Genomic DNA, 21549 nt, shown 5'->3' with positions numbered 1-21549 from the left:
TTTACTCTGAATACAGATACATTTGTGGCTAAAAAATTGTAAATGCAAATCTTTGGACTTTGGTTCAGAAATGAAAACAAATGTATTTTTTATTCGAAACTGTGTCTTAAAAAGAATCCAAAGTGGAAATGTCCAACCTGGAAATTCAGACGTAAAGCGAACCCAAAAGAAAAGAAAAAATGAAAAATGGTAAAACCGTAATTAAGTGTAAAGTCAAGGGTAGTTCCATATTTCTCCCTTGTTGGTCGAGCGAGACCAGAAAATTCGCAGAGAGAGAGAGAGAGAGAGATAGATCTGAGAGTAGTGGTGGTGGCATTAATAATGGCGTAAGTGGAAGAAAGGAACCTAGCCGTTAGATCTTCTCAATCGCTACAAACATTCATTGTTCACCGATCGATTCTCTCTCTTTCTTCTTCCCCATTGCTCCTTCCTTCGTACCCCTCTCTCTGTCTTTTGAGGTTTCCGGGTCGGGTTGGTGAGAAAACTCCAGCGGCTTAACGGATCTTCCACTGGTAGTTTTCTGTTCCTCACAAGGAAATCGAAAATTTGATAAAGCGAAAGTGAAAAAGGCGTGTGTTTTCTTTGTAAAGGCTCCAACTTTTTTGATGAACAGCTTGTGCTTGTTGTGAAGGTTGTTACTTTTTGTGTATTGGAATTTGGGTTTTTTCTTTATGTTCTGAGGAGGAGAAAGGAGGAAGCTTTCTTGAATTGGATTCAAATTTGAGCTCATATGGTGAGTTTCTAGGGTTTTGTTTGTGATTCCTGGAAGAATCTGATTCCTTTTCTATTAGGGTTGGAGAGAAGTAAAGCAGAAAAGCTTTTTTGTTTTGGAGCTTAGTGAGTGTTGTGGATAAACAATGGAAGATTACTCCAAGTATACTCATAGTCCTGCTCATTTAGCTGTTGTGCTTCGGGATCATGCTGCTCTTAGGCGAATTGTTTCGGATCTTCCTCGGTTAGCTAAGGCTGGTGAAGTTACTACTGAGGCTGAGTCTATGGAGTCTGAGTCTCGTGCTGATTCTGTTTCAGCTGTCATTGATCGCCGTGATGTTCCTGGTCGTGAAACTCCATTGCATCTCGCTGTTCGTCTTAGAGATCCTGTCTCTGCTGAGATTTTGATGTCTGCTGGTGCCGATTGGAGTCTACAGAACGAGAATGGTTGGAGTGCGTTACAAGAAGCGGTTTGCACAAGAGAAGAGGCCATCGCCATGATAATTGCTCGGCATTACCAGCCTCTTGCTTGGGCTAAATGGTGTAGGAGACTTCCTCGGATCATTGCGTCAGCATCTCGGATCCGTGATTTTTACATGGAGATCACTTTTCATTTTGAGAGCTCGGTCATTCCGTTTATTGGCCGCATTGCTCCTTCCGATACTTACAGGATATGGAAACGTGGTTCAAATCTCCGTGCTGATATGACTCTTGCTGGTTTTGATGGGTTTAAAATCCAACGGTCAGATCAAACATTTCTCTTTCTAGGGGATGGTTACTCGTCTGAAGATGGTAAAATGTCCCTATCTCCGGGCTCGTTGATTGTTCTTTCGCATAAGGAAAAAGAAATGACAAATGCTTTGGAAGGAGCTGGTGCGCAACCAACAGATGCTGAGGTTGCTCATGAAGTGGCTTTGATGTCTCAGACTAATATGTATAGACCTGGAATCGATGTAACTCAAGCTGAGCTGGTTTCTCATTTGAATTGGAGACGGCAAGAGAGAACCGAGATGGTTGGGAATTGGAAAGCAAAAGTTTACGATATGCTTCATGTGATGGTGAGTGTCAAATCTAGACGGGTTCCCGGTGCAATGACTGATGAAGAGCTCTTTGCGGTTGATGAAGAGCGAACTGCTGTAACAAATGGTGCAGAGACCGACGGCTTTGAAGACGTACTAACACCTGAGGAAAGACTCCAATTGAATTCCGCGCTTCAGACTGGAAATTCCGATGCCATTGAAGATGAAGAGTGTGAAGTTACTGATCAACAGGAAAACGGAGCTCTCAAGGATAAGAAGGGCTGGTTTGGTTGGAATAAGAAAGGCTCAAACACTGAAGATACAAAGCTCAAGAAAGGCTCAAAGTCTGCGCCAGAAGACGGGAACCAGAAAGGGAAAAGCCAGAAATCTTCGATGGTATCTGATCATGCAAATGAGGATCATGGAGACGCAAAGAAAGGAAAGGAGAAGAAGAAGAAGAAGAAAGGTGTTGCCGGAGATGAGGTTAAGCGTGAGAGTGAATACAAGAAAGGACTAAGACCGGTCTTGTGGTTAACACCGGACTTTCCTCTTACGACAGACGAGCTTTTACCGCTCCTTGACATATTAGCTAACAAGGTTAAAGCCGTTAGGAGACTCAGAGAGCTTCTCACAACTAAACTTCCGCTAGGCACATTCCCTGTAAAGGTATAAATCTTTTTCAATTCGTAAATTGTATGTTACTGATATGATTGAATCACTCTCTAGGGTTTATTCTTATCGGTAATTTATGTGCAGCTCGCCATTCCCATTATTCCTACGGTTCGAGTTGTTGTTACTTTCACCAAATTTGAAGAACTTCAGGCAGCTGAGGAGGAGTTCTCAACACCTCCTTCTAGTCCGGTATTTCATGATGCAAAGTCGTCTTCTTCAGAGAACTCATCACCATCATGGATCTCATGGATGAGAAGTGGCAAATCAAGTGACAATGATAGTAACCGTTACAAAGACGAGGCTGACCCTTTCTTGATACCTTCAGATTACAAATGGATCGATTCAGCTGAGAAGAAACGTCGAATGAAAGCTAAGAAAGCTAAGAGCAGGAGGAAGAAACAAGCGGCTACAAAAGCCGCTGGTGCTAGTGACTCGGGTACCCGTTCAAATCATGTAGCCGAAGAATGATGAGTCCGGAGTAACTGAATCATTGCATTCAGGTTTTGCTTTGGCTGGATTCAAAGATGTTCACTTTTTGAGCCATCATTGTGGCCTTGAGAAAAGGCTTTTGGTAGTGTTGTTTATTGCTCTTGTATGTCATGTTATTTCTGAAATTCCTTTAACAAACATCTTTGTTCTCTCTTAATGATTAATCCTTTTTTTCTATTCGGTTCGATTTTGACTCCTCTTACTCCCCCAGCATTCCTAAACCATTTCTGAATCGACTTTGAAATTTTTGACATTAATCAGAAAACTTTTTCGGTTCAGGAGCAAAAGTGCAAAGCTAATTCAATAATGAGCTATGAAAGTTTGAACTCCAATCATCTCTTCCATCCTTTTCTTTATAAATTTGATCAGTATATAAATTTTATTTTTCCATCCTGAACAATAATATCATCCCCCATTGTGCAATAGACAACAATTTCGAAGCTGAAACTAAGAAAGAAAAAAGTAACCATTTGTCTGCCTTCTCTGTTTTAATCAGAATCAGCTTTGATTAGGATTAACACAGCTTTCTTTCAATCCAAGAAGCACTTGATCCCAGACTTGGTGAGCTCTAAATGAAAGCTTATCCATATATATATATAAAATCAATTGGGGTATTAGTGTCTCACTTGGCAGTCTTTTAGCTCTTCTGGTTCAGACTCTAACTTGCATGGGAGAACGATGATGGAACTCTCACTGTTGGCTTAAAACCATTAAATAGACTGGTCCTAAGTGTCCTGAAACAACCTCCTAATCTGATCAACGCTGGCTGGAATCAATGTCACCGGACATCGCTTGTACTGTGTGATTACCATAGAAGACGGATATAAGCTAATACCAAGGTTGGGGTTTGGGAATAGAGAGTAATGATTTGGAGAACTCACCTTTGAAACATACTTAAATACGCAAGAATAGCAGAAAACAAATCCAGAGACAGTGACAACTGATGGATTTGCACGTTTTTGCAAGCATAAAGCACAGAGGGATCTGTCTGGAGGTAGAGGGATTCCTTCTTTGGCCATCTGTTACAGAAAAACAAAAACTTTGACAAAGTCGACTGAGTGATGTTTACATAAGTTTCAGATAATGCTACCTGATTGATTACCTTTGGGGCTGGAGGAGGTGGAGGTGGAGGGTACACTGTTGGAGCTGATAATCTCTCTTCAGCGGATTGATACCACCATTCCATCATCTACAAAACCAAAAACACACGAAAATGAGCTAGATGTTTAGGTTCAACTAAATGATTATGCGATGAAAAATCTACCGAGAGTCAAAAACGCCATAAGTATAGCAATAAGCTTTATGGATTTAGCGGTGGCTGTAGCATACAAAATCTAATCTAATGTAATTTAAGCTTAGGACCTTCATTTCCTAAAGGAACCTACTTCTGCTGGAAGCTTTTAAGACAGTGAAATAAGAGAAGTAACATAAACTGGGACATTTATGGATACTTACTTTGAAGATAAAAACTGCTGCAATTAGACCGGTTTGGGCATAGTCAAGCACAGCATATGAGCAGCTAAGAAGTGCCCCTTGCACCGTCTAATTCAATATTCAAAACAATACTGTCAGACGTTGGATCACTAAAGTGTAAGCAGTAGTAGGAATCAGCCTATCTCATTCCTTAGGTTACATGAAGTTTAAGAAAAGTGAAATCATACTTTTAACCATGGAGGACCACGAAGTCTCTCACGCTCATGATTCCGAATCTTTGAAATCCTTGAGGATGTATCCATCTATCTTGGCATCAAAAAAGGTAAAGACGAAGAAAAAAAGTGTGTTAAGACATAACACATGTAAATTTACCACTTTGAAAGGTTTTTATGGGTCAGTCAATGATGGTATAACATCTTGCAGCAAGATGTATGTAGAATTTTAAATAATACCATCCAACAAAGCCAAAGCGCCCTAATTCTATGGGGTGCATAGTAAGATAATGGTGACACGAAATTTCAACCAGAAAGGAGGAAGTTAATACCAGTTCTTGCCCTGTAGCTCTACAAACTTGAATCCCAAGAGCTTGTAGCCCAAGAGAATAAAATCCAGTAGCGTCCAGCAGATATAAGAGCTGGTAAGTGAACGATAATCCTACACAGAGGATCCCATATAAGCTCATTATAAATGATACAGATCAAATAAAATTCTCCATGCCAATGAAACTCAGAGATAGAAGTCTACGCACGAAGCTAATCAGTGTAAACTAAGAAGTGCTCGTAATTATGTTAAAGAATCATCAGCTACTATGCAGTCGAAATGTCGATGCTCACATAAATCCACAATTACCTTCACTTGATGCATGTATCCAAGGATAGCAGACAGCTATAAACTTTTTAATTTTGGTAGCTAATTGTACTCGAACAGAAAGCTCTTCATTCCCACTAGGCTCTCTTGAAACAATTGAATCATCCCCTGTGAAGAAGTCAGCTTCATCAAATCCTTGATCCTCTGCACCCCATAAACTTTCCCGGAGCCTAGCCTCTCTTTCTTTATTATATATAGCATGCAATTTTGACTTGAAATACGGTAACACAACCTAGAAAAAGGCAGTAACCAAGCTTAAAGGCATAAGCTTTATGCTTTCAACATATACGCATTTACAAAGTTATAGCATTTAGGAAAGAGTCAGTACCAGAAACACAACAGAAAGGATTCTCTGACGCTTCTCTAAACCAGAATGTTGAACTTCTTCGCTAGAATCCTTCCTGGCACTGTCTTTCCTCAATCTCAATCTCGCTGATTTCCTCCTTAAACCATACAATGATTCAGCAAAGGAACCATCTGAAACAATTCACAAACCTCTAACTGTTATAAGCAAAAAAGTTCCAGTACACTCTCACACAAAACCTAAAACAGAATCCAGAAGCTACCTGTGGTTCGTAAGCTGTGTCCTTCAAGAATAAGCATCAGAGCAGCAAAGAATTCATCCTCATAGTCTAAAATCTTATGGAGAAACGATCGTCTCAAAGCAAAAACCTAAAAAATCACGAAACAGCAAACAAATATAAGAATCATACAGATAAGTACCAAATTTCAAAATCGAAAAGAGACGTAGGTAGAGAAGGGCATTATACGCCGAGGGAATAGGTGAGAGCGGCGCGAAGGCTAGCAGGAAGTTGCTGAGCAGCAGCCATCTCAAAGAAGGTGGGGCGTGTGCCTTCACCTCCCACCTGAAACAACATCTTCTTCCTCCTCCTCTAATCTCTTCTTCTAGTTAGTGATAGATAGTTTAATAAAGGAGAGACCTTTTGTTTTTGACTGAGAGATTGAGACCTTTAGCTTCTCCAGAATTGCAGAAATTGGTAAAGAAGATAGAACAGACGAAGAAAAGACGCATTTCGAGAGATCATTATTAATTACGTCATAAATAAGGATGTTCTTTAGCCACGTCATCTAAATTGCTGACTCATCAGCCGACAACATTCCAACTCGACAGTGATTTGTCCACGTCATCTCCATTAAGAAGAAATTTTCATTTTCTTGCTGCTGTGATATTTTCAATTTTATATACACAATTACATATGTTTGCAACATCTTTGGATCATACTCATGAGATGTCTAATCTTCTCTAACCCGTTTTCTATTACTAGTCCCAGAAGTAGATTCACTTTGATCCATTGTGCTAGAACCATTCTGCAGTTTCTGAGTTATTGATGGTTCTGAATTGGTTGCTTTATGGAGGAAAGGTTGTGAAAGGTTTGGTGATGGAGCTGAAGGGTCAGCTTCTGGCATTGATGATGAGGAAGTAGAGTCTTTTTTGTTCTCTTGCATCTTCTGTTGTTTCTCAATCATCATCTGAAGATACCGACCTTGTTCTTCGATTTGTAACTGCAGTGATCTTTGGATCTGCATTGTATTAAGACCAATATAAGATCAAAATCACCAGCTAAAACCAAAAACTAAGAAATCAGACAAATGAAGAGGAAAGGACACTGTTTTGTTTTATAAAAGCTTCTTTTAGGCAGTTTGAATTATTATACCTCAAGTTGCTCGTGGAGTTGTTTTTGAACTTTCATCTGTAACCGGAGAGCTTCAGTGATTTCAATGCTCCTGAAGAAGAATAAAAAAAAAAAATCTTAGATATGAAGAAATATTATCCTAGGTGATACTTAGTCTGTTCTGACAGAGAAGTAAAATGTTCCTTACGTCTTCAAGTCAAGAGATTTGATATCTTCAATGGTTTTCAAATTCTTTACTAGAGGTTCTTCTGTCCAAGAAGAAAAGCTGATTATGTATAAAGACGTGTTTCATCACACAAGAGTCTTTTAAATGCCATTATGTTTCCAAAGTATAATAAGCTTATGTGAAATATTGAGAAGACAGTTTGAATCCTTAGATGCCTCAAGTACCTGTATCTTTGGAAAGCTCTGGTTTATACCTTGCAGTTCTGTATTTCTGGACAAGCCAATAATATAAAGACGTTTAAGATGAGCTGTAAGCATACAAACCGAAAACATAGATGGAGAATAGTAACCTGCAAATGGCTTTTGACATGATAAACGGTCAACCCAGGGCTATTGATGAGCTTCAAAACAGCCTTAGGGGTGGCTCCTGTGGTTTGAAATTATAAGCCAAGAGAATAATAATAAGTTGTTCAGCTAAATTTTGCAGGCATGAGAAGGAAAAAAAAAGGGCATACGCACGTTCACTACCACCGAGCTGATTGATAGCTTCGACAAATGCTTCATGAAGTTCTGGTGTCCAACGCATTCTTTGCTTAGATGTCATTGAACTAGCTGGTGGGCTTTTGGCATTAAACGGCTCCATTGATGGATCCACCTGATGCTGATTTCTAAAGACGATCTCTTGCCTTGCTATATCAGAAGACTGTGTTTCTATCTGTAAGACATTATCAGAGTCAGTCTTAATAGAAGAATCATATTTAGCTGAAATAAGCGTAGAGATTCATATTTAGCTGAAAGAAACGAACCTTTGAATATAGATTGAGTACATTAGGATCACCTAGAAGCTCCGACCAATTTGGTTCAAGACTATCATCAGAGATCAACTGATCCGCCCAGTCTGGCCATTCGCATTTTGAAAGCACTTCCTTGGATGAAACCATAGTTCTGCTGCTCGCTGCTTGTGGATCTGGAACAGGAAAATCGAAGAAGCCCCGAATCTGGTCTGAAGACCAAGTCATAATTTTCTGTTCTTGAGGTTGATTGATCAATTGCAAGGAATGTGTTTCCACAGGGCATTCCTGCCTCTGCCCTTCACCAGAGACGTGAGCAACAGTAATTCTGTCTCTTGGCACGGTAGAAACAGATGGCCGTGCCTGGGAGGAAGATGAAACATAGACACCATTGCAGAATCCGGAAGAAGATGAAAACAAATTCCCACCAGAACTACCACCAGAGACCAGAGGAAACACCTGACAGGGGACGGGGTTGTTATTCATCGATTCCTGTCCTGATGAAACACACAAAGTGTTAGGAAAGTTATTGTGGTATCTCTCTTCTAGAATTGTAAAAGATGAAGATATAGCGGATGGAAAACCAAAATCGCTAGCAAGTGTCATTGAACAAGTGCAGTATTGAGAAGATAACAATAGATATCAGAGACTTAGCACAAAAGGGCTATTTAGCTTTACAAGGAGTGTTACATAGAAGCAATATGAGAACTCACAATCACTAAGTTATATATACAGAAAATGACTCTGTATGAGTGAAAAAATTCCATTCGCCTAGTTAATATCCTATATGTATTTCCCTTTCAAAACTTTCCAAAGGAATATTCTTCACTTTTTGTTTTGCCTTTGGTCATAAAAAAAACTCTTAGCTTTCATTCACTTTGTTTCCCTAAAGTTCTTCAACATATACCGCAAGAGGAAAGATACAAACGAACAAGAAGAGACTCTTTGATTCTCTATCCAAAACTAAACTTGTTTCAGCCATTAACCAAGAGAAACTATCATGGAGGTGACAGATGCATAAAAATCAAACAGAAACAAGATATAGAATCAAATGCAACGGGAAGGATATTAACACGCAATTTGGCTAAAGAGGAAAGCAATATGGCTTTTCATAAACCACAGGGACGTGCAAGGATGAGAGTCACCATGAGCACATTATATCATTCTAATCAACTCTTATCTAATAGAAACCTCATCACTTCAAGGAACAAGAATCTTACAGAGAAACCAAGTCGAAAAAGACAAAGAAAAAAAAACAAATTCGTTTACAAAATGACTTGACCATTGAATGAAACGATTCTAAAGATCAATAACATGTTGACATCTCATGATTGTTCTTTCCATGAAAAAGAACAAACCTTTAGCTTATAAAAACCAAAAACAAAACATAATCTATAGTGAACCAATTCCAATCAACTGGAAACAATAATATAACTGGGCAGATTCAGCAAAGCTAACCACTTTTAAGTTGAGCTAAAGTTCAATCAACAAATCAAAGGGACAAGTAAATGAGTGTTTATTACTTCCTCAATCACAAGAAAATATCTAGTCACCTAAATTCGCAGAACTAAACTTGATTATTCTAAAAACCTCGTAAAACTATCAGCCAAGTCTTTACATAACTCAGCCAAGATGTATGGTGGTTTCTAAATCAAGTGGAGTCTGCGATACTACCGCCTCCACAAATTCTTCTTTCTCAAGCAGCTGCATAACAACGGAATATAAAAATATACTCCTATAATCTTTGATTATCTTCTGACATTTCACACACATCATCCAATGCTTCGTTTTGGTAAAATCAACAGGGTTATAAATGCATTTTGATTTGCTATCTTCTGATATTCACATCACAACAGTTTAAACATTTTTGATCAATTTGATTTATATGCTAACGCATACTCTTCTCTTCCTACAACTTTAGCAATCTAAGTGAAACAATGTTCCATATACAAAGAATGGATTCAACCCCATAACTGGTGCTGGTAATCTTAACCATGTTAACATATAACAGATCTTGCGTAATAGATGGAAAACTTACATGAGATCAACAAGCATCACTATATGGTTCAACAAAAAACCGGAAGCCTTTACATTACATGTATTGAATAGACAGATAGCTGATCATTAGTACACGGAGAAGAACCATACCCAGGATAAAATCTGAGTTTCACTGTAGAAACCAAAACCATCATTAGTACATACCTCCTCGTGATCTTTGGTTCTCCCTTGTCGCTTAAAAAATCCACCACTGTACCATAAGAAGGTCCATTCAGATCATCATTTAGGCAATGATATGGTCTTCTTACATCATTACTCCAAAATAGCAAAGGGTCGAAAAACACTTGCCAAGTTCGACTTACAGCTGAGAATCGCTCCTGATAGTGAACATAAAGGGGAAGAAAATCTGATGGCTAACTTGGAACATCAGCTAGACAAACACGGATGTGTAGACAATCTACAATGACAAGTAGACAGATTAGAAAATGAAACAAAGCTTCCGCATCTAACAAACCGATGAAGAGATAAGCAAGTAACAGAAGCTAAACTGAAGAGTACAAACTCGAGGAACTAAGAAAAAAAGTTCAAAGTTTTGGAAATTGAATGAAGCAGCACACTTACAGTTTCTCCATCTGTCACCGTGACTGCAGAACTTGCTTGTCTCCCCATGAGATCAGTCTCAACTAAAATCTACACAGTAGACAAAAAGAAAGAAAAGATGAAAAACTTTGAAGACACTAAACAATGTTCAACACATACATCTAAAGCAGCGAGCTTTGCTTCTCTACTATAGAGCTAAAGGTCTCAAACTTGACCAGATGAAACAACCAATGAAATCAAAAGGGTATAGCTTTTTGAAGAGATTACCTCTCTATTTCCGAGTGGAATTTTGACAGAAACCCATCGCCGACGGAGTCAGCGTCGTTGGTATCATCAGGCCTAACTAGAGCTCTGACACTGAATTTACCGGCGCCACTTCCGGAGAGAAGAGAGAGCGAGCACAATTTTCCTCCTCCGCCGCTGCTGCGTTCGCCGGAGTGAAAACGAGGGAAATTCCGGGAACGGCAAAGCCTGCTCCGGCGAACTGGCCAGAAGTGTGGAGTACTACTATGAAGTGCGTTACTGGGACTCGTCAGCATCTTCTTCTTCTTTGAGAGAGAGAGAGAGAGAGAGAGTGTGTGTGAGAAAGAGAGAGACTTTATCCGTTCCTTGCAGACGCGGGAGCTTCTCCTGTGACTCTGTGTGAGTTTCCAGGCGTAGCTAGTCTTGTTTCCGGTTTCAAATTGAACCGGGTTTTAATTTCCCAATTGATATTTTCAGAACCAATCATTTATTCCGGACAATTAGGTCTGATTCGTTAGAAATTTGAAATAGAATTTGTCTTTAAACATTAACTTATGATTAATTAATATAAATTTACTGCTTAATTTGATGACAAAATGAGATTTTTTTATACGAACCTGTGGATAGACTAAGCCAGTTGAACCGATTGGTTCGGATCAATGTCAAAAGCTGAAACGATCGAAATAGAAACGACGGCGTTTTGTAGAAAAGCTAAATAATAACAAGAGCTAGCAACATGTCTACTATTGCTATTTTTTTAGAGTTTTTTAGCCAATCAAGAGGCTCTATTTCAGAACCACTCGCACAAAGTGCGCGTAGAGAGCGTGAGAGCAATTCTGTAGGGGTTTACCTTCTGAAATCATGCCTTTTTTTATCAACGCACTTGTCTCCAAAATCACCATCGCGTGAATATTTTTTTCTTTTCCTCTCTAAACCAGTCTAAACCAAACCCAAAATCGATTTTAATTTCAATACCAATATAAACTTTTTGTTCCGGTTCGAGATCTCTCCTCCGAAACTTTTGTCTGATTTCTTCAATCATAGGCTCTCTCCGATGAACTGCAAATTCTTCTCCAGAATCTGCGGCGGATTCCCCTATCGGCTATTCGATTCCAAATGTACAGTAGCTTCTCTTCCTTCTATTGCTTCAGATTATTGTTTTTTCGTTAATCATTAGAATGTACTTGTGCTTAATGTTGATAATGATTGTGATTATGATCACTAGTATACTTCTGTCACATATGGAACAAATTTAGTTATTTTTTGCTGTAAATTGGTAGTATGCTAAAAACTCAAGATTTCTAAGTGTTGAAAATTTCAGTAATCTTAAGTCCCACTGTATAATGGGACATATTGCTAAGTTGAGAGAAAAAGTATGTGCATTCTTTCTTTAGTTGGAGTTTTGGCATACATATAAACACATTGAAGCTAAGATTTTTGCCTATCAATAGAAGAATCTATAAGTTTGAAGAAATAAAGTAGTAATCCTTGTTTTTCTTTACATGTATGTAGCGAGACTCCTTCATGACTCAACAATTGTTATAACTATCTTCTTCTCTGTCTCTACCCACCTCAAGCTCCCTGTTATCTCGGTGAGCACTTAACATTTGAAGACGCTGAATACGTTGTGGAATTGTTCCATCAAATCTCATGCTCTGAGGATCTTCAGAATAAGCTACATAGTAAGCCAATACACATGCCTGTAGCCACGCCAAACCTACCCTTCCCTGAAAACACTCAAAACCAGGTACACAACATAAACCACTTTGTCTAAAAGTCTTCTTCATATTTTTATAAAATTAGCTATCTTACCACAAAATATCCAATTATGAAAGCATAGAGAGTCACTTCCAGGGCATAGTCCTTGTGTATTAACAACATCCATATCCCAGCAGTTAATGAAGAGACAGCTCCAACAGAAACAGCACTGAGAAAACAGAAGGAGCTAGTGAGATCCGAGTCAATCAGTTTCTCCAACCCTGTTGTGCTTCTGAACTTCTTCCAGGTATCACTCGAAGCCTCCATGAATCCTTTATCATAGGTTCCAACATGTACAAAGCCCCATCTGTTTCCAAGTGTAATGAGTTTGTTAGCAATGGTAGAGAAGCAATCAGCACCTGAATACATGACCTCATCGCTGCTCCCTGACATTAGATTAACACTTCTTATTGATCCTCTTATGAATACGATGATTGGAACAAGCGTCGAGCCAACGCAGATGCTCCCAGTCAAGTGTTTCATAGTGATGCGGAAAGCATTCCAAGCGTCCATATCTTCTCCATGTGCAAAGTTTACATATCTCGCCCGTGAAATCGCAACTTGTTGAACATTCTTGATAACTTGCATCGTCCATGCTAAGCTTATTATGATTACGGATATGAACAAGATATCAAGATTTGTTCTAGTGGAAGTTGCTCCTCCAATTCCAGTCACCAAGAAACCAGAGTAAACGACACTGACTATGATTGATAAGCAGACTACTTCTCTGGTTCTTGCAGGTGGAAATGCTGTGGCAAGTGATAATATTTTATCGGTGTACTCAAGCCTCGGAGTAATCCAGCAACCATAGAGGGACTGAGTAATGGCGAAAAGGACAAACACTGCACCTATACCTGCATCTACCGCTGAGCCAATCAAAACAAGCAAGATTCCTACCGAGCAGGTGAGTATTGGGCTAAGCCAGAACGTTGCTTTGACTGCTCTTGATGGATTGTAGATAAAGATGCATTGCCATGCTAAAGATGCAATTCCTGAGACAGCAACAGATGCTAGTAAAGGAGGGTACCATTTCTTGAGGTGGAAATGGTGTGTACTTGCTGAGATGAGACCGCGAATGGTGAGAACGATCACCAAAAGTGAGATTAAGGTTAGTTGTGAGAAGAGAAGACCCTTGAAAAGAGTTCTAAAGAGTTTTCCTGCTATGGTTTGTTGTGTTGTTGGAGGTGGTCTACCTTGTTGTTCCTGCAAAAAAAAAGAAACAAAATGGTGTCTCATCAACAGGTTATTCAAAGCTGATTAATGTGAATTCGTTATGAACATGCAAGTAAAAAGCACCATGAAGAAAACAAGAAGAGACAAAAGAGAAGCTGGGTCTTGGTTTTGTTCTTGAGTCAAGAAATAGTGATGGAAGTCAACGAGAGAGGATCAAAACAGAGAGCATAAAGTAGAAAGCAAAACAGAACCCAGAGAGAGAGAAGATACAGAGATCAAGGTGTTTCCTGATTCTTGATTCAAAAGAGAGAAATACCTTGAAGGCGAATGGAGAAGAAGAAGGAGGAAGAGGAGACATTATTCTTGGTTCTTGAATCTGCATGCGAGAGGCATGACCGTTGCTTGTTGGTGTAGGCATAGATGCGTTGTATTTGCCAGGAGTGTTCCTTGAATCCCAAGTTCCACTTAACCATCTTCATCAATCATCATTCTTCTGTATATATACATACATACTCTTTGTCAATAAGTTCTACCATTTTGTTGATGTTTTATTAAATTCATTTCGAATATTTAGTACATACTTTATTCCATTACTTTGACTTACTCCAGCTTTAAACTAAACCTCTGCGATACTACCGCCTCCATATAGTTTTCACTCACTGAATTATTCATATAACAAAGTGAGTGACCAAAATTTAGAATAATATTTTCACATATACAGTAGTTTTGCTTAGAAAGCATATGGTTTGTGGGAATAACGCATGTGAGTTGATTTACATATTTTATGTGTAGAAATTAACGTGTTGATCTTAATTTTCTTTTGCTAGATATTAGTCTATGACAAAATATTGGCCTTTTATTGTTTTGTAAATCTAATTAAGCAGTTTAAAGTATTAAAAGATAATTACAGTGAATCTGGTAAGCTCGAGAGTTTAGTCGTACCGAATTCTATGAAGGATAGTGTTTCGATTCGAATTCGTAGTTCGACTTCTTCACCTCATGCACATGTATGTGCTTAAGATCAAAAATCGTTATTGCTGCTGTTACTAGAGAACTGAATTGAGCCCATCAAATTTACGGGACCATAAATAAAACGTTGGGCCTAGCATCTTTGTCTTTTTTTGCCTTTGAACCTTATTGATGATACTTATTACTTACCATCTCGCCTTGGTTCCTCACATTTGGTTTATTAACTCCATTCGGTTAATCTCTCTGTGATTTTTGCAAAATGTGATATCTATTTTATTTCTCCTAAAAACAACTGTACCTATAAAAGTAGTTATAATGTACCTAAACGCATTCATAAAATAAATGACAATATTGTATAATTTTCTTCACAACATTATATATTATGTTTATTACATTATCTTTGAAACAAAAACAAAATCTTCAATATGTGTTTTGTGACTTTTGTCTAACTAAATACGAAATATCAATACATGGAAAAAAAACAAAATAAAAATTAGTATATAAACAATGGAGTGAATCCCGAGTTATATATTCTTTCCTTGCCTTGAATGTTTCTATTAGTATGAAGGTATTATATTTCAACTTCAAGTGGGGGTTATTATTTATAAGTCACATGTAAAGCGAAAAAGGTGACAACATTTTCACCGCAAATTATGGGACTCTCCTTTTTCATTATTGAAATATTTTAGCATGGAAGTTTTTGGGTTAAAGAAAGCAATATAGCCTAAAGACCGTCCAAATCAAATGTTCCGATGTTTTATTAGGATCCGGCGATAATACTTATATCAACTGACGAATATTTTGGAAAATTAAGATATCATGTGGTTTGCACTCACATGAGTCCTTCTCATCAATGTGCATGCTTTTTTGTCGTTTTCTATAAAGCGCTTTGATTTGATCACTTCTTTGTTTTGCCTTCTTCATGTCTTTGTTTCTTTTTCTTATAATAATAATAATATGTTTTTGTCCTTTTTACAAGTTATGTAGCCAAGCAGTATCAGCGAAAATTCCTATTTAAGTTAGCCAATCTCCTATCTTGTTTTTTTCTTCTTAATTCTAAATCATCACTAAAACTCTATTACAATCTCGAAAATATATTTTTTTTGGTTTTTACTAGCTATATCTCCGTTTGTATCTCATCTGTCCCAAAAAGAAAAATCGTCTCTCTCAGCTAATAGAGATGTATAGATGCACATTTAACCCACCTGAAGAAGAACTCATTAACTATTACTTGAATAACAAGATCACAGAGAATGATGATCTAGTGGGGAAGCAAATCGCCGAGGTCAATATATTGCACCATGAACCTGCAGATTTACCTGGTAAATTATACTATATATATAAACCATAAAATTCTATACCCTAATTAAACCCCATGTCTAGACTCTTAACATTTCTTCTTCATTTTTATGTGTGTTTTGAAAAGGGCTGGCGAAGATAGAATCGAGTCATACTTGGTACTTCATATCGCCGGTGGAGAAGTTTGGGAAGCTCAACCGAACGAAGAGGGTGTCGAGGTCAGGGCACTGGAAGATAACCGGAAATAGTCGTACCATTAAGGACGTTGATGGTAACCCTATCGGTTTAAAGAAATTTCTTGTTTTCCAAGAAAACAAAAGATCTTCTTCTTCCTCGTTATCCACCACTACCACCCAACAACAGAAGACCAATTGGATTATCCATGAATTTCATTCCTTTCTCCCCCATCCCAACAAGGTATCTATATATATATCTATATATATATCTACATATACACACGTATGTATATATATAAACATTAATTAGTGGCTGACTCTATATATAATCATTTGAAGGACGCATTTGTTCTCTGCAAACTAACGAAAAAGACAAGAACTAGACGAAGTGGCGCCATCTCAGAGGAATTTCCGCCGACTTTAGATCTTTCTCTCACTTCAGACCCTATCCTTCACCACCCCCAGGTTACTTAAGAAGTTAAAATATGGGAGGGGAAAAAAGTCATTAAATTTATTAGTGTTGGTTCATACTTCAATTTTATAAACCAAAAATGTTTGATTTATAACGTTTCCGTCTTAATTATTTTCTTAAAATGATCATTTTTTTTTTTCAAAGGAACCAATATTTTTGGTTGATCTGGTTCTGTCTTATTACAAATCGTTCAGATAGAAGTCATAGAATTACTGTATTTCCTTTTTGTTTCAAGTTTCAGATTATAATGATTTGATATGAAGTTTATAACCAAATTGGAAATATATATGACTTTTTTTAGATGCTGACGGAGAACAAGAACGAAGATTATGGCGGAGATTATTGTAATGGCTTAGACGAGCTTCTCCAAGTATACCACACCGATAAGTGGATTGATCACCATCAATTCGATCATTTTCATTGGGATTGTTTCACCGATTTAACTCATGTACGTATGTAGATAATATAAAAATAAGAAAATAATAATCCGAATATCCAAAATTATTTGTTTTCAGATATATAATTTATTCATATATAAATTTGTATCATAATAGTTATGGTAAAACCGTAAAATTTTCCTACTAATTTAAAAATAAAAATAAAACTCCCCTTTTACAGTCACTGGAACAAGGTGAATCCAGCGGCCTCCTTTTCGGAGAAAATGGACACGCGTGTGAACAAGATACCGCAGAAAACTCCAATGTGACTATGTGAGACAACTTTAAACGAAGCATTTTCTTTGCCAAACTTTAATAACGAATTATTTATTCAAAACACAGTACATACTATTATTATACTTTTGATTCTCTGTTCCGCAGGAGTTGGGAGTAGGGGAATGTGAAGTAGTAGTGGTGGCCCAAGTTGTGTTTCCAAACAAACGCCAATAACGACCAAATCTAGATACGTGAGTTACATTGGGCCACGTGGGAGCATCAAATCTCAAGCGCCGCACTTACTTTTCAACGAATGGCTCAGTTTCAACCACTTCGAGAAAAAATCCAAAACCAAAAAGGCTATTTGGAATCTTTTCATCTTTTACAAATTTTTCCTATTGTATTTTTCTCTTTTTGTTCGGCCTGTTAGATTGCTTTGCTGTACTATATTTCACGACCTTCCACGAATATTTTAAAATATAAATAAAAGTTGCAGGCGCATATCTTTATATTCAAAAGATTCATTTCCAATATAACAACATTAATTCAGCAAATTATAACAACATAATTCATTTTATTTGGGCAAAACAAGAAAATTCCTTAATTCTATATACAATATATCTAACGAATGAGGTAAGTTGATATATAGTAAAAAGAAAAACTTGCAAGTTGAACACCGAAACAGAGGATTTAATCTAGAAACAGAGTGAAAGTAATGTAGAAAAAGATTAAAAAAACAAAATAAAAAAATGATATATGATAATGTAAACAAATGATCTTATAAAGAGGAAGAAGAATAAAAGTTAGCATTAGTCTAATGTGTTCTAGACTTAGCCATCAACATGACAACATGCACGTGTACATGTATGATGTAGACTTATTAGTCCAAACAGAGACTCTTGACATCTTGATTTGAAATTTAATCTTGTTTTCTTTTGTTGAACGGAATTTTTTTAGTGGGGTTAGGTAACGTACTCGAGGTTAATTGCTAAGTCAAAGAAAATTAGACCATTTGGTTAGCTGTGTGAATTGAAATTATACAACTTTGTCTTCACAATGGACACACAAGATGAGAAAGTTACAAAACAAGATAGACATTGTTAAGTCAACTGATACAAATTTGTCTTCTCTAACCACTTTCTTATCACAGTTTCACCATCTTTATATATTAAGACACACATACAGTTATGGAAAAGTTACAAAACAAGATATACATAGCAAAACAAGATTTTGGAAAGTACAAATGGTGTTTTTGATCTCATTTACTGCTATTATGTTCTTGAGATAGAAGAACATTGGTGAATTTTCTTGACGAATATTTGTATCATCCTGTGAAAGAAACCAGCTCGTTTCTTCTCTCGAGTCTCTTGACCCAATTTTTGCCCTCCAGCCCCAGTCCCTTGTGCATCATCATAAGGACTCTTAATCTTCTCGGGTGTATCAATACTGGTTATCAGAGCTTGGCTCACCTTGAATCATATCATAAGAAACGAAAATTTTTAGCGAGTGCTGGCACAAAGTAGCATTAGGGATTGTTTGTATCACTGAAAAAAAGAGATAATATAAAGCTCACCTCTTGAGTTAGTGACACTAAGTTGATTTGGTCTGAGCTACCAAAACTATCACAAGTGCTCGAATTTTCAATAGAATTCTGTGATATAAACCAAAATTAGCTTTGTGAGTTGAAAACTGAAAACAGAGAGAGGATTATAAAGGTGAACATTGCTTACTGTTGTTGGAGATAGCAAATCAGAATCATCATCATCATCACTACTATCGTCAATCAAGACACCAGTCAATGGCTTTTGAGGCCTGTGGTTGTTGCGATCATCTTTCATATTCATAATATGATTCACCTGCTCATCAACACCATCATCAGTCAACCATGTTTCCCATTCCTCTATTGGTATAGCATCCTCGATTTGAGCTTCTTCCTGCACATCACCAACCAACAAAACAAGTCAGTTATCGGATTTAAAAGAGAAACAGAGAAAGTTTTGAGATCGACAAACCTCAGAATCGTTCACAAGAAGAGGGATTAAAGAGTCACGACTCTGCTCAATTTCACTACCATAAGAAGCAGAAGAAGAAGAAATCTCTCTCACGTCACCCTTAAACATAACTTTACATATTGTATATGTCATCATCATCTGTAAAAAACATTCAGTCAAATCACAATCACCCGATACACGAAAACGAGCAATCAAATCACGGTAAAGAGCAAAAACAGAGGGAAAAAAAACCTGAGTAGGAGAGAAAGCATGGTACTCGTGCATAACCCAGTCGGATTTGGATCCACCAAGTTCCTTACTCATGTAAAACATCAAAACCTTTTTCTCACCGATCTCTTGGCGGTTACGCAAGATAGGCTTTGGTTTGCCAGTAATCTTCCAGTAACCAGATTTCGTTTTTCTAATTTGTTGATCACCTCTGCCATATTTGTTCTCCTTAGGGCTGAAGAAACACCAAGACTCATCTTTCAGTTTGATCCTAGACTGGCCTGCCCAAAAAGAAAAACCCTAAACTTAGAAAGTAGCCGATGGTTCGAGAGGAAAACTCGTGAAAACACTTACAAGGTAACTCCCAAGGGTCGAAGCTACGGATAGTGACTGTGCTAATGACTCGATCAACATGACTCGTGTCCCTATCGGAGTTTTTTGGTCGGAGGTAATCGACGACGATCTCCTTGTCGGTCGGACGGAATCTTAAACCCACCGGATTCTCCATTTCTCGAACCAGCGATTACGAAGAGAAAAAGTAAAAGAAAAGATCAAAAAAAATTGCAGTAGAGAGTTTTGGCCATGGTTCTGCAACTTAGATTGGAGAAGAAAGAGATCGAATAGGGTTTTATGTATTTATATGCGCAGATTCTAAATTTCAAAAATAAATATAAATAATAAACAATTGAAAAATAGTAAATTTATTAAATAATGGACGTTAAGACATTCAAAGGGTTAAGTTTCTTTGGGATGGTTTTAATACGTGGCACGTTTATTAATCACTTGTCTTATTATTTTATTTATCTTTGTGGGTAAGATTATACACTATATCAATTGTTTTATTGTCCACACGAAGCTTTGTTCATGAAAAAGAAAAATATTCCCCACAAATTCCCTTACTTTGTGACTTAAAAAAAAAAAAAGAATATATATATATCAGAAAAGGAGGCTTTACAAGTTGCAATTTTGACATATATCTTTCATCATGTGACGGTAGTTTCTCCCAACACGTAACTACGAAATTACAATTATTTCTTGGAATATATTTGATGTTTTCCTTTATTACATTTAATTTGTTGGTCCATTTATATAGTGAGTATCTGATTAACGTTAACGTCGATGGTCCGTTATCTATGTCGAAACAGAAACATAGATACGATGACAAAAAGTTCCTCTATATACTCATAATAGGAAGCTTCGTAGAAGCCTAACAAGAAATAACATAAACCTTAGTTTAAGTGAAGAAAGAATTGGCATGCGCATACAAATTAGAGTGAGTATTAAATTGTAAAAATGGATAAATAAAATAAGATATGTTATATGCGACGGCGTAGTTCAGTTTTGGAATGATAACCACGTGGGAAGTTTGGATATTGTCATCTTTCGATTCATGAACAAGAAAAATGTTCTATCACAAATTATGCATACCTTCTGACCTTTTTAGTTTTAATACTATAATAGAAATGGAGGGGAAAAGAGTAGTATTTGTATTTGCAAGTTGCGATTTTAAAATTTTAATATAAAAATTTGACATACTGTGACGTGAATTATTCATATAACTATTGCACTTATCATGTGACAGTTGTTAATCCCAATACGAAGTATGAAACTACATTTGTTTTTTAAACATGTTTTTCTTTGTTAAATTTGATGGTCCATTTTGGAAGAAAATATAGAATGAGTGTTCATTAACGTCGATGGTCCATTAATTATTTATGTCGAAACAAATGATGCCAAAAAAGTAAACCACATATTACATGGTAAAATTTTGCTAAATACAGCTTATTAGACACGTTACCAAGGTGTAGTAAAGTTACGTTGGACCGGTAAAGCGTCAGCAAGTTGCAATTTAGGATTTTGATAGAAAGATAAGAGTCATAAGACCAATTATAGAATTAATTGGTGGTGGGCCAGGACATGTTACCAAACACCAACAACGACCAAATCTAAAATATGTGAACAAGTTGGGCCACGTAGAAGCGTGTAACTACACGCGCCGTTCTTACTTTTCAACCAAGGCACAGTTTCAACTTTCAATTTACAAAATGTTTTTTTTTTTTTTCTCTTTTGATTTTTGGTATCGATTTTAGAGAAATGTTTGGTAACAACAGTTTTGCTGAAATATTTTTGATTTAGATTGGCTAAAGTATTTTACTCAAAGAATCTTGTTCAAGTATTTGTTTATA

The 21549-nt window shown here is 37.1% G+C and overlaps 7 protein-coding genes and 1 pseudogene across 19 annotated transcripts; 3 read left to right on the top strand and 5 right to left on the bottom strand.

Annotated features, from left to right (window-relative positions):
* Positions 1-51: 51 nt before the first annotated feature.
* Positions 52-3116, top strand: AT3G04470 (Ankyrin repeat family protein). The gene is made up of 2 exons (NM_111318.5): positions 52-2396; positions 2487-3116. The coding sequence occupies exons 1-2, from the start codon at positions 858-860 to the stop codon at positions 2868-2870; spliced, it is 1923 nt and encodes a 640-aa protein (NP_566227.3). The 5' UTR covers positions 52-857; the 3' UTR covers positions 2871-3116.
* Positions 3117-3202: 86 nt separating this feature from the next.
* On the bottom strand, positions 3203-6271 carry PEX12 (peroxin-12). 2 transcript variants are annotated; one of them, NM_111317.4, is made up of 10 exons: positions 5963-6271; positions 5759-5864; positions 5521-5669; positions 5175-5424; positions 4870-4979; positions 4553-4627; positions 4347-4433; positions 3994-4080; positions 3773-3910; positions 3210-3688 (listed from the first exon to the last, which is right to left on the bottom strand). In NM_111317.4, the coding sequence occupies exons 1-10, from the start codon at positions 6068-6070 to the stop codon at positions 3617-3619; spliced, it is 1182 nt and encodes a 393-aa protein (NP_187096.2). In that variant the 5' UTR covers positions 6071-6271; the 3' UTR covers positions 3210-3616. The 2 variants fall into 2 exon arrangements, with proteins under 2 accessions (NP_001325637.1, NP_187096.2); NM_001337528.1 differs by having other exon boundaries at positions 3203-3688; positions 3773-4080; positions 5963-6227.
* Positions 6267-11005, bottom strand: AT3G04450 (Homeodomain-like superfamily protein; the record flags this gene model as incomplete). Of its 4 annotated transcripts, NM_001202877.2 has the most annotated exons (11): positions 6267-6734; positions 6869-6938; positions 7035-7095; positions 7238-7283; positions 7363-7439; positions 7532-7727; positions 7819-8300; positions 10006-10051; positions 10164-10258; positions 10423-10491; positions 10669-11005. In NM_001202877.2, 7 exons carry the CDS (start codon positions 8287-8289, stop codon positions 6447-6449), a joined length of 1209 nt encoding a protein of 402 aa, NP_001189806.1. In that variant the 3' UTR covers positions 6267-6446. The 4 variants fall into 4 exon arrangements, with proteins under 4 accessions (NP_001189806.1, NP_001319469.1, NP_001326799.1 ...); NM_001337525.1 differs by lacking the exons at positions 10006-10051; positions 10164-10258; positions 10423-10491; positions 10669-11005 and having other exon boundaries at positions 6371-6734; positions 7819-9232; NM_001337526.1 differs by lacking the exons at positions 10006-10051; positions 10164-10258; positions 10423-10491; positions 10669-11005 and having other exon boundaries at positions 6371-6734; positions 7035-7112; positions 7819-8414.
* Positions 9916-11048, bottom strand: AT3G04445 (annotated as a pseudogene). 2 transcript variants are annotated; one of them is made up of 4 exons: positions 10669-11048; positions 10423-10491; positions 10164-10258; positions 9924-10051 (listed from the first exon to the last, which is right to left on the bottom strand). The 2 variants fall into 2 exon arrangements; another variant differs by having other exon boundaries at positions 9916-10258; positions 10669-11030.
* A 457-nt stretch (positions 11049-11505) lies between these two features.
* Positions 11506-14203, top strand: AT3G04443 (uncharacterized protein). 5 transcript variants are annotated; one of them, NM_001337523.1, is made up of 3 exons: positions 11506-12391; positions 12540-12649; positions 13143-14178. In NM_001337523.1, the coding sequence occupies exon 3, from the start codon at positions 13367-13369 to the stop codon at positions 13661-13663; it is 297 nt and encodes a 98-aa protein (NP_001325543.1). In that variant the 5' UTR covers positions 11506-12391; positions 12540-12649; positions 13143-13366; the 3' UTR covers positions 13664-14178. The 5 variants fall into 5 exon arrangements, with proteins under 5 accessions (NP_001325543.1, NP_001325540.1, NP_001325541.1 ...); NM_001337521.1 differs by having other exon boundaries at positions 11507-11762; positions 12157-12391; positions 12540-14203; NM_001337524.1 differs by having other exon boundaries at positions 12206-12391; positions 12537-12649; positions 13143-14131.
* AT3G04440 (Plasma-membrane choline transporter family protein) lies at positions 11768-14206 on the bottom strand. 2 transcript variants are annotated; one of them, NM_111315.3, is made up of 3 exons: positions 13892-14021; positions 12457-13605; positions 11768-12371 (listed from the first exon to the last, which is right to left on the bottom strand). In NM_111315.3, exons 1-3 carry the CDS (start codon positions 13991-13993, stop codon positions 12174-12176), a joined length of 1449 nt encoding a protein of 482 aa, NP_187094.1. In that variant the 5' UTR covers positions 13994-14021; the 3' UTR covers positions 11768-12173. The 2 variants fall into 2 exon arrangements, with proteins under 2 accessions (NP_187094.1, NP_001325544.1); NM_001337519.1 differs by having other exon boundaries at positions 12457-14206.
* Positions 14207-15724: 1518 nt separating this feature from the next.
* On the top strand, positions 15725-17205 carry NAC049 (NAC domain containing protein 49; the record flags this gene model as incomplete). The annotated part of the gene is made up of 4 exons (NM_111314.1): positions 15725-15866; positions 15971-16260; positions 16793-16861; positions 17110-17205. 4 exons carry the CDS (start codon positions 15725-15727, stop codon positions 17203-17205), a joined length of 597 nt encoding a protein of 198 aa, NP_187093.1.
* Positions 17206-18202: 997 nt separating this feature from the next.
* Positions 18203-20024, bottom strand: NAC048 (NAC domain containing protein 48). 2 transcript variants are annotated; one of them, NM_111313.2, is made up of 6 exons: positions 19718-20024; positions 19388-19644; positions 19157-19294; positions 18875-19078; positions 18718-18795; positions 18203-18613 (listed from the first exon to the last, which is right to left on the bottom strand). In NM_111313.2, the coding sequence occupies exons 1-6, from the start codon at positions 19869-19871 to the stop codon at positions 18416-18418; spliced, it is 1029 nt and encodes a 342-aa protein (NP_566226.1). In that variant the 5' UTR covers positions 19872-20024; the 3' UTR covers positions 18203-18415. The 2 variants fall into 2 exon arrangements, with proteins under 2 accessions (NP_566226.1, NP_001319468.1); NM_001337518.1 differs by lacking the exon at positions 18203-18613 and having other exon boundaries at positions 18648-18795.
* Between the last annotated feature and the right edge of the window lie 1525 nt (positions 20025-21549).

Source organism: Arabidopsis thaliana, chromosome 3, assembly GCF_000001735.4.
Source record: "Arabidopsis thaliana chromosome 3, partial sequence".
Lineage (NCBI taxonomy): Eukaryota > Viridiplantae > Streptophyta > Magnoliopsida > Brassicales > Brassicaceae > Arabidopsis > Arabidopsis thaliana.
The sequence above is the reverse complement of the archived record's forward strand: the minus strand, read 5'-3'. Positions and strand labels throughout refer to the sequence as shown.

Excerpts from the sequence above, each read along its gene's own strand:
- AT3G04470 (NM_111318.5), top strand. The coding sequence starts at position 858 with ATGGAAGATTACTCCAAGTATACTCATAGTCCTGCTCATTTAGCTGTT. Across the intron at positions 2,397-2,486 it reads TAGGCACATTCCCTGTAAAG|CTCGCCATTCCCATTATTCC; the intron begins GTATAAATCTTT and ends ATTTATGTGCAG.
- PEX12 (NM_001337528.1), bottom strand. The coding sequence starts at position 6,070 with ATGTTGTTTCAGGTGGGAGGTGAAGGCACACGCCCCACCTTCTTTGAG. Across the intron at positions 4,434-4,552 it reads GTGGTCCTCCATGGTTAAAA|ACGGTGCAAGGGGCACTTCT; the intron begins GTATGATTTCAC and ends ATATTGAATTAG. Across the intron at positions 4,081-4,346 it reads CAGCAGTTTTTATCTTCAAA|ATGATGGAATGGTGGTATCA; the intron begins GTAAGTATCCAT and ends TTGGTTTTGTAG.
- AT3G04443 (NM_001337521.1), top strand. The coding sequence starts at position 13,367 with ATGCATTGCCATGCTAAAGATGCAATTCCTGAGACAGCAACAGATGCT.
- AT3G04440 (NM_111315.3), bottom strand. The coding sequence starts at position 13,993 with ATGCCTACACCAACAAGCAACGGTCATGCCTCTCGCATGCAGATTCAA. Across the intron at positions 13,606-13,891 it reads CTTCTCCATTCGCCTTCAAG|GAACAACAAGGTAGACCACC; the intron begins GTATTTCTCTCT and ends TTTTTTTTGCAG. Across the intron at positions 12,372-12,456 it reads TCATAATTGGATATTTTGTG|GGAAGGGTAGGTTTGGCGTG; the intron begins GTAAGATAGCTA and ends GAGTGTTTTCAG.
- NAC048 (NM_111313.2), bottom strand. The coding sequence starts at position 19,871 with ATGGAGAATCCGGTGGGTTTAAGATTCCGTCCGACCGACAAGGAGATC. Across the intron at positions 19,645-19,717 it reads CGACCCTTGGGAGTTACCTT|GCCAGTCTAGGATCAAACTG; the intron begins GTAAGTGTTTTC and ends CTTTTTGGGCAG. Across the intron at positions 18,614-18,717 it reads TAGTGTCACTAACTCAAGAG|GTGAGCCAAGCTCTGATAAC; the intron begins GTGAGCTTTATA and ends ATATGATTCAAG.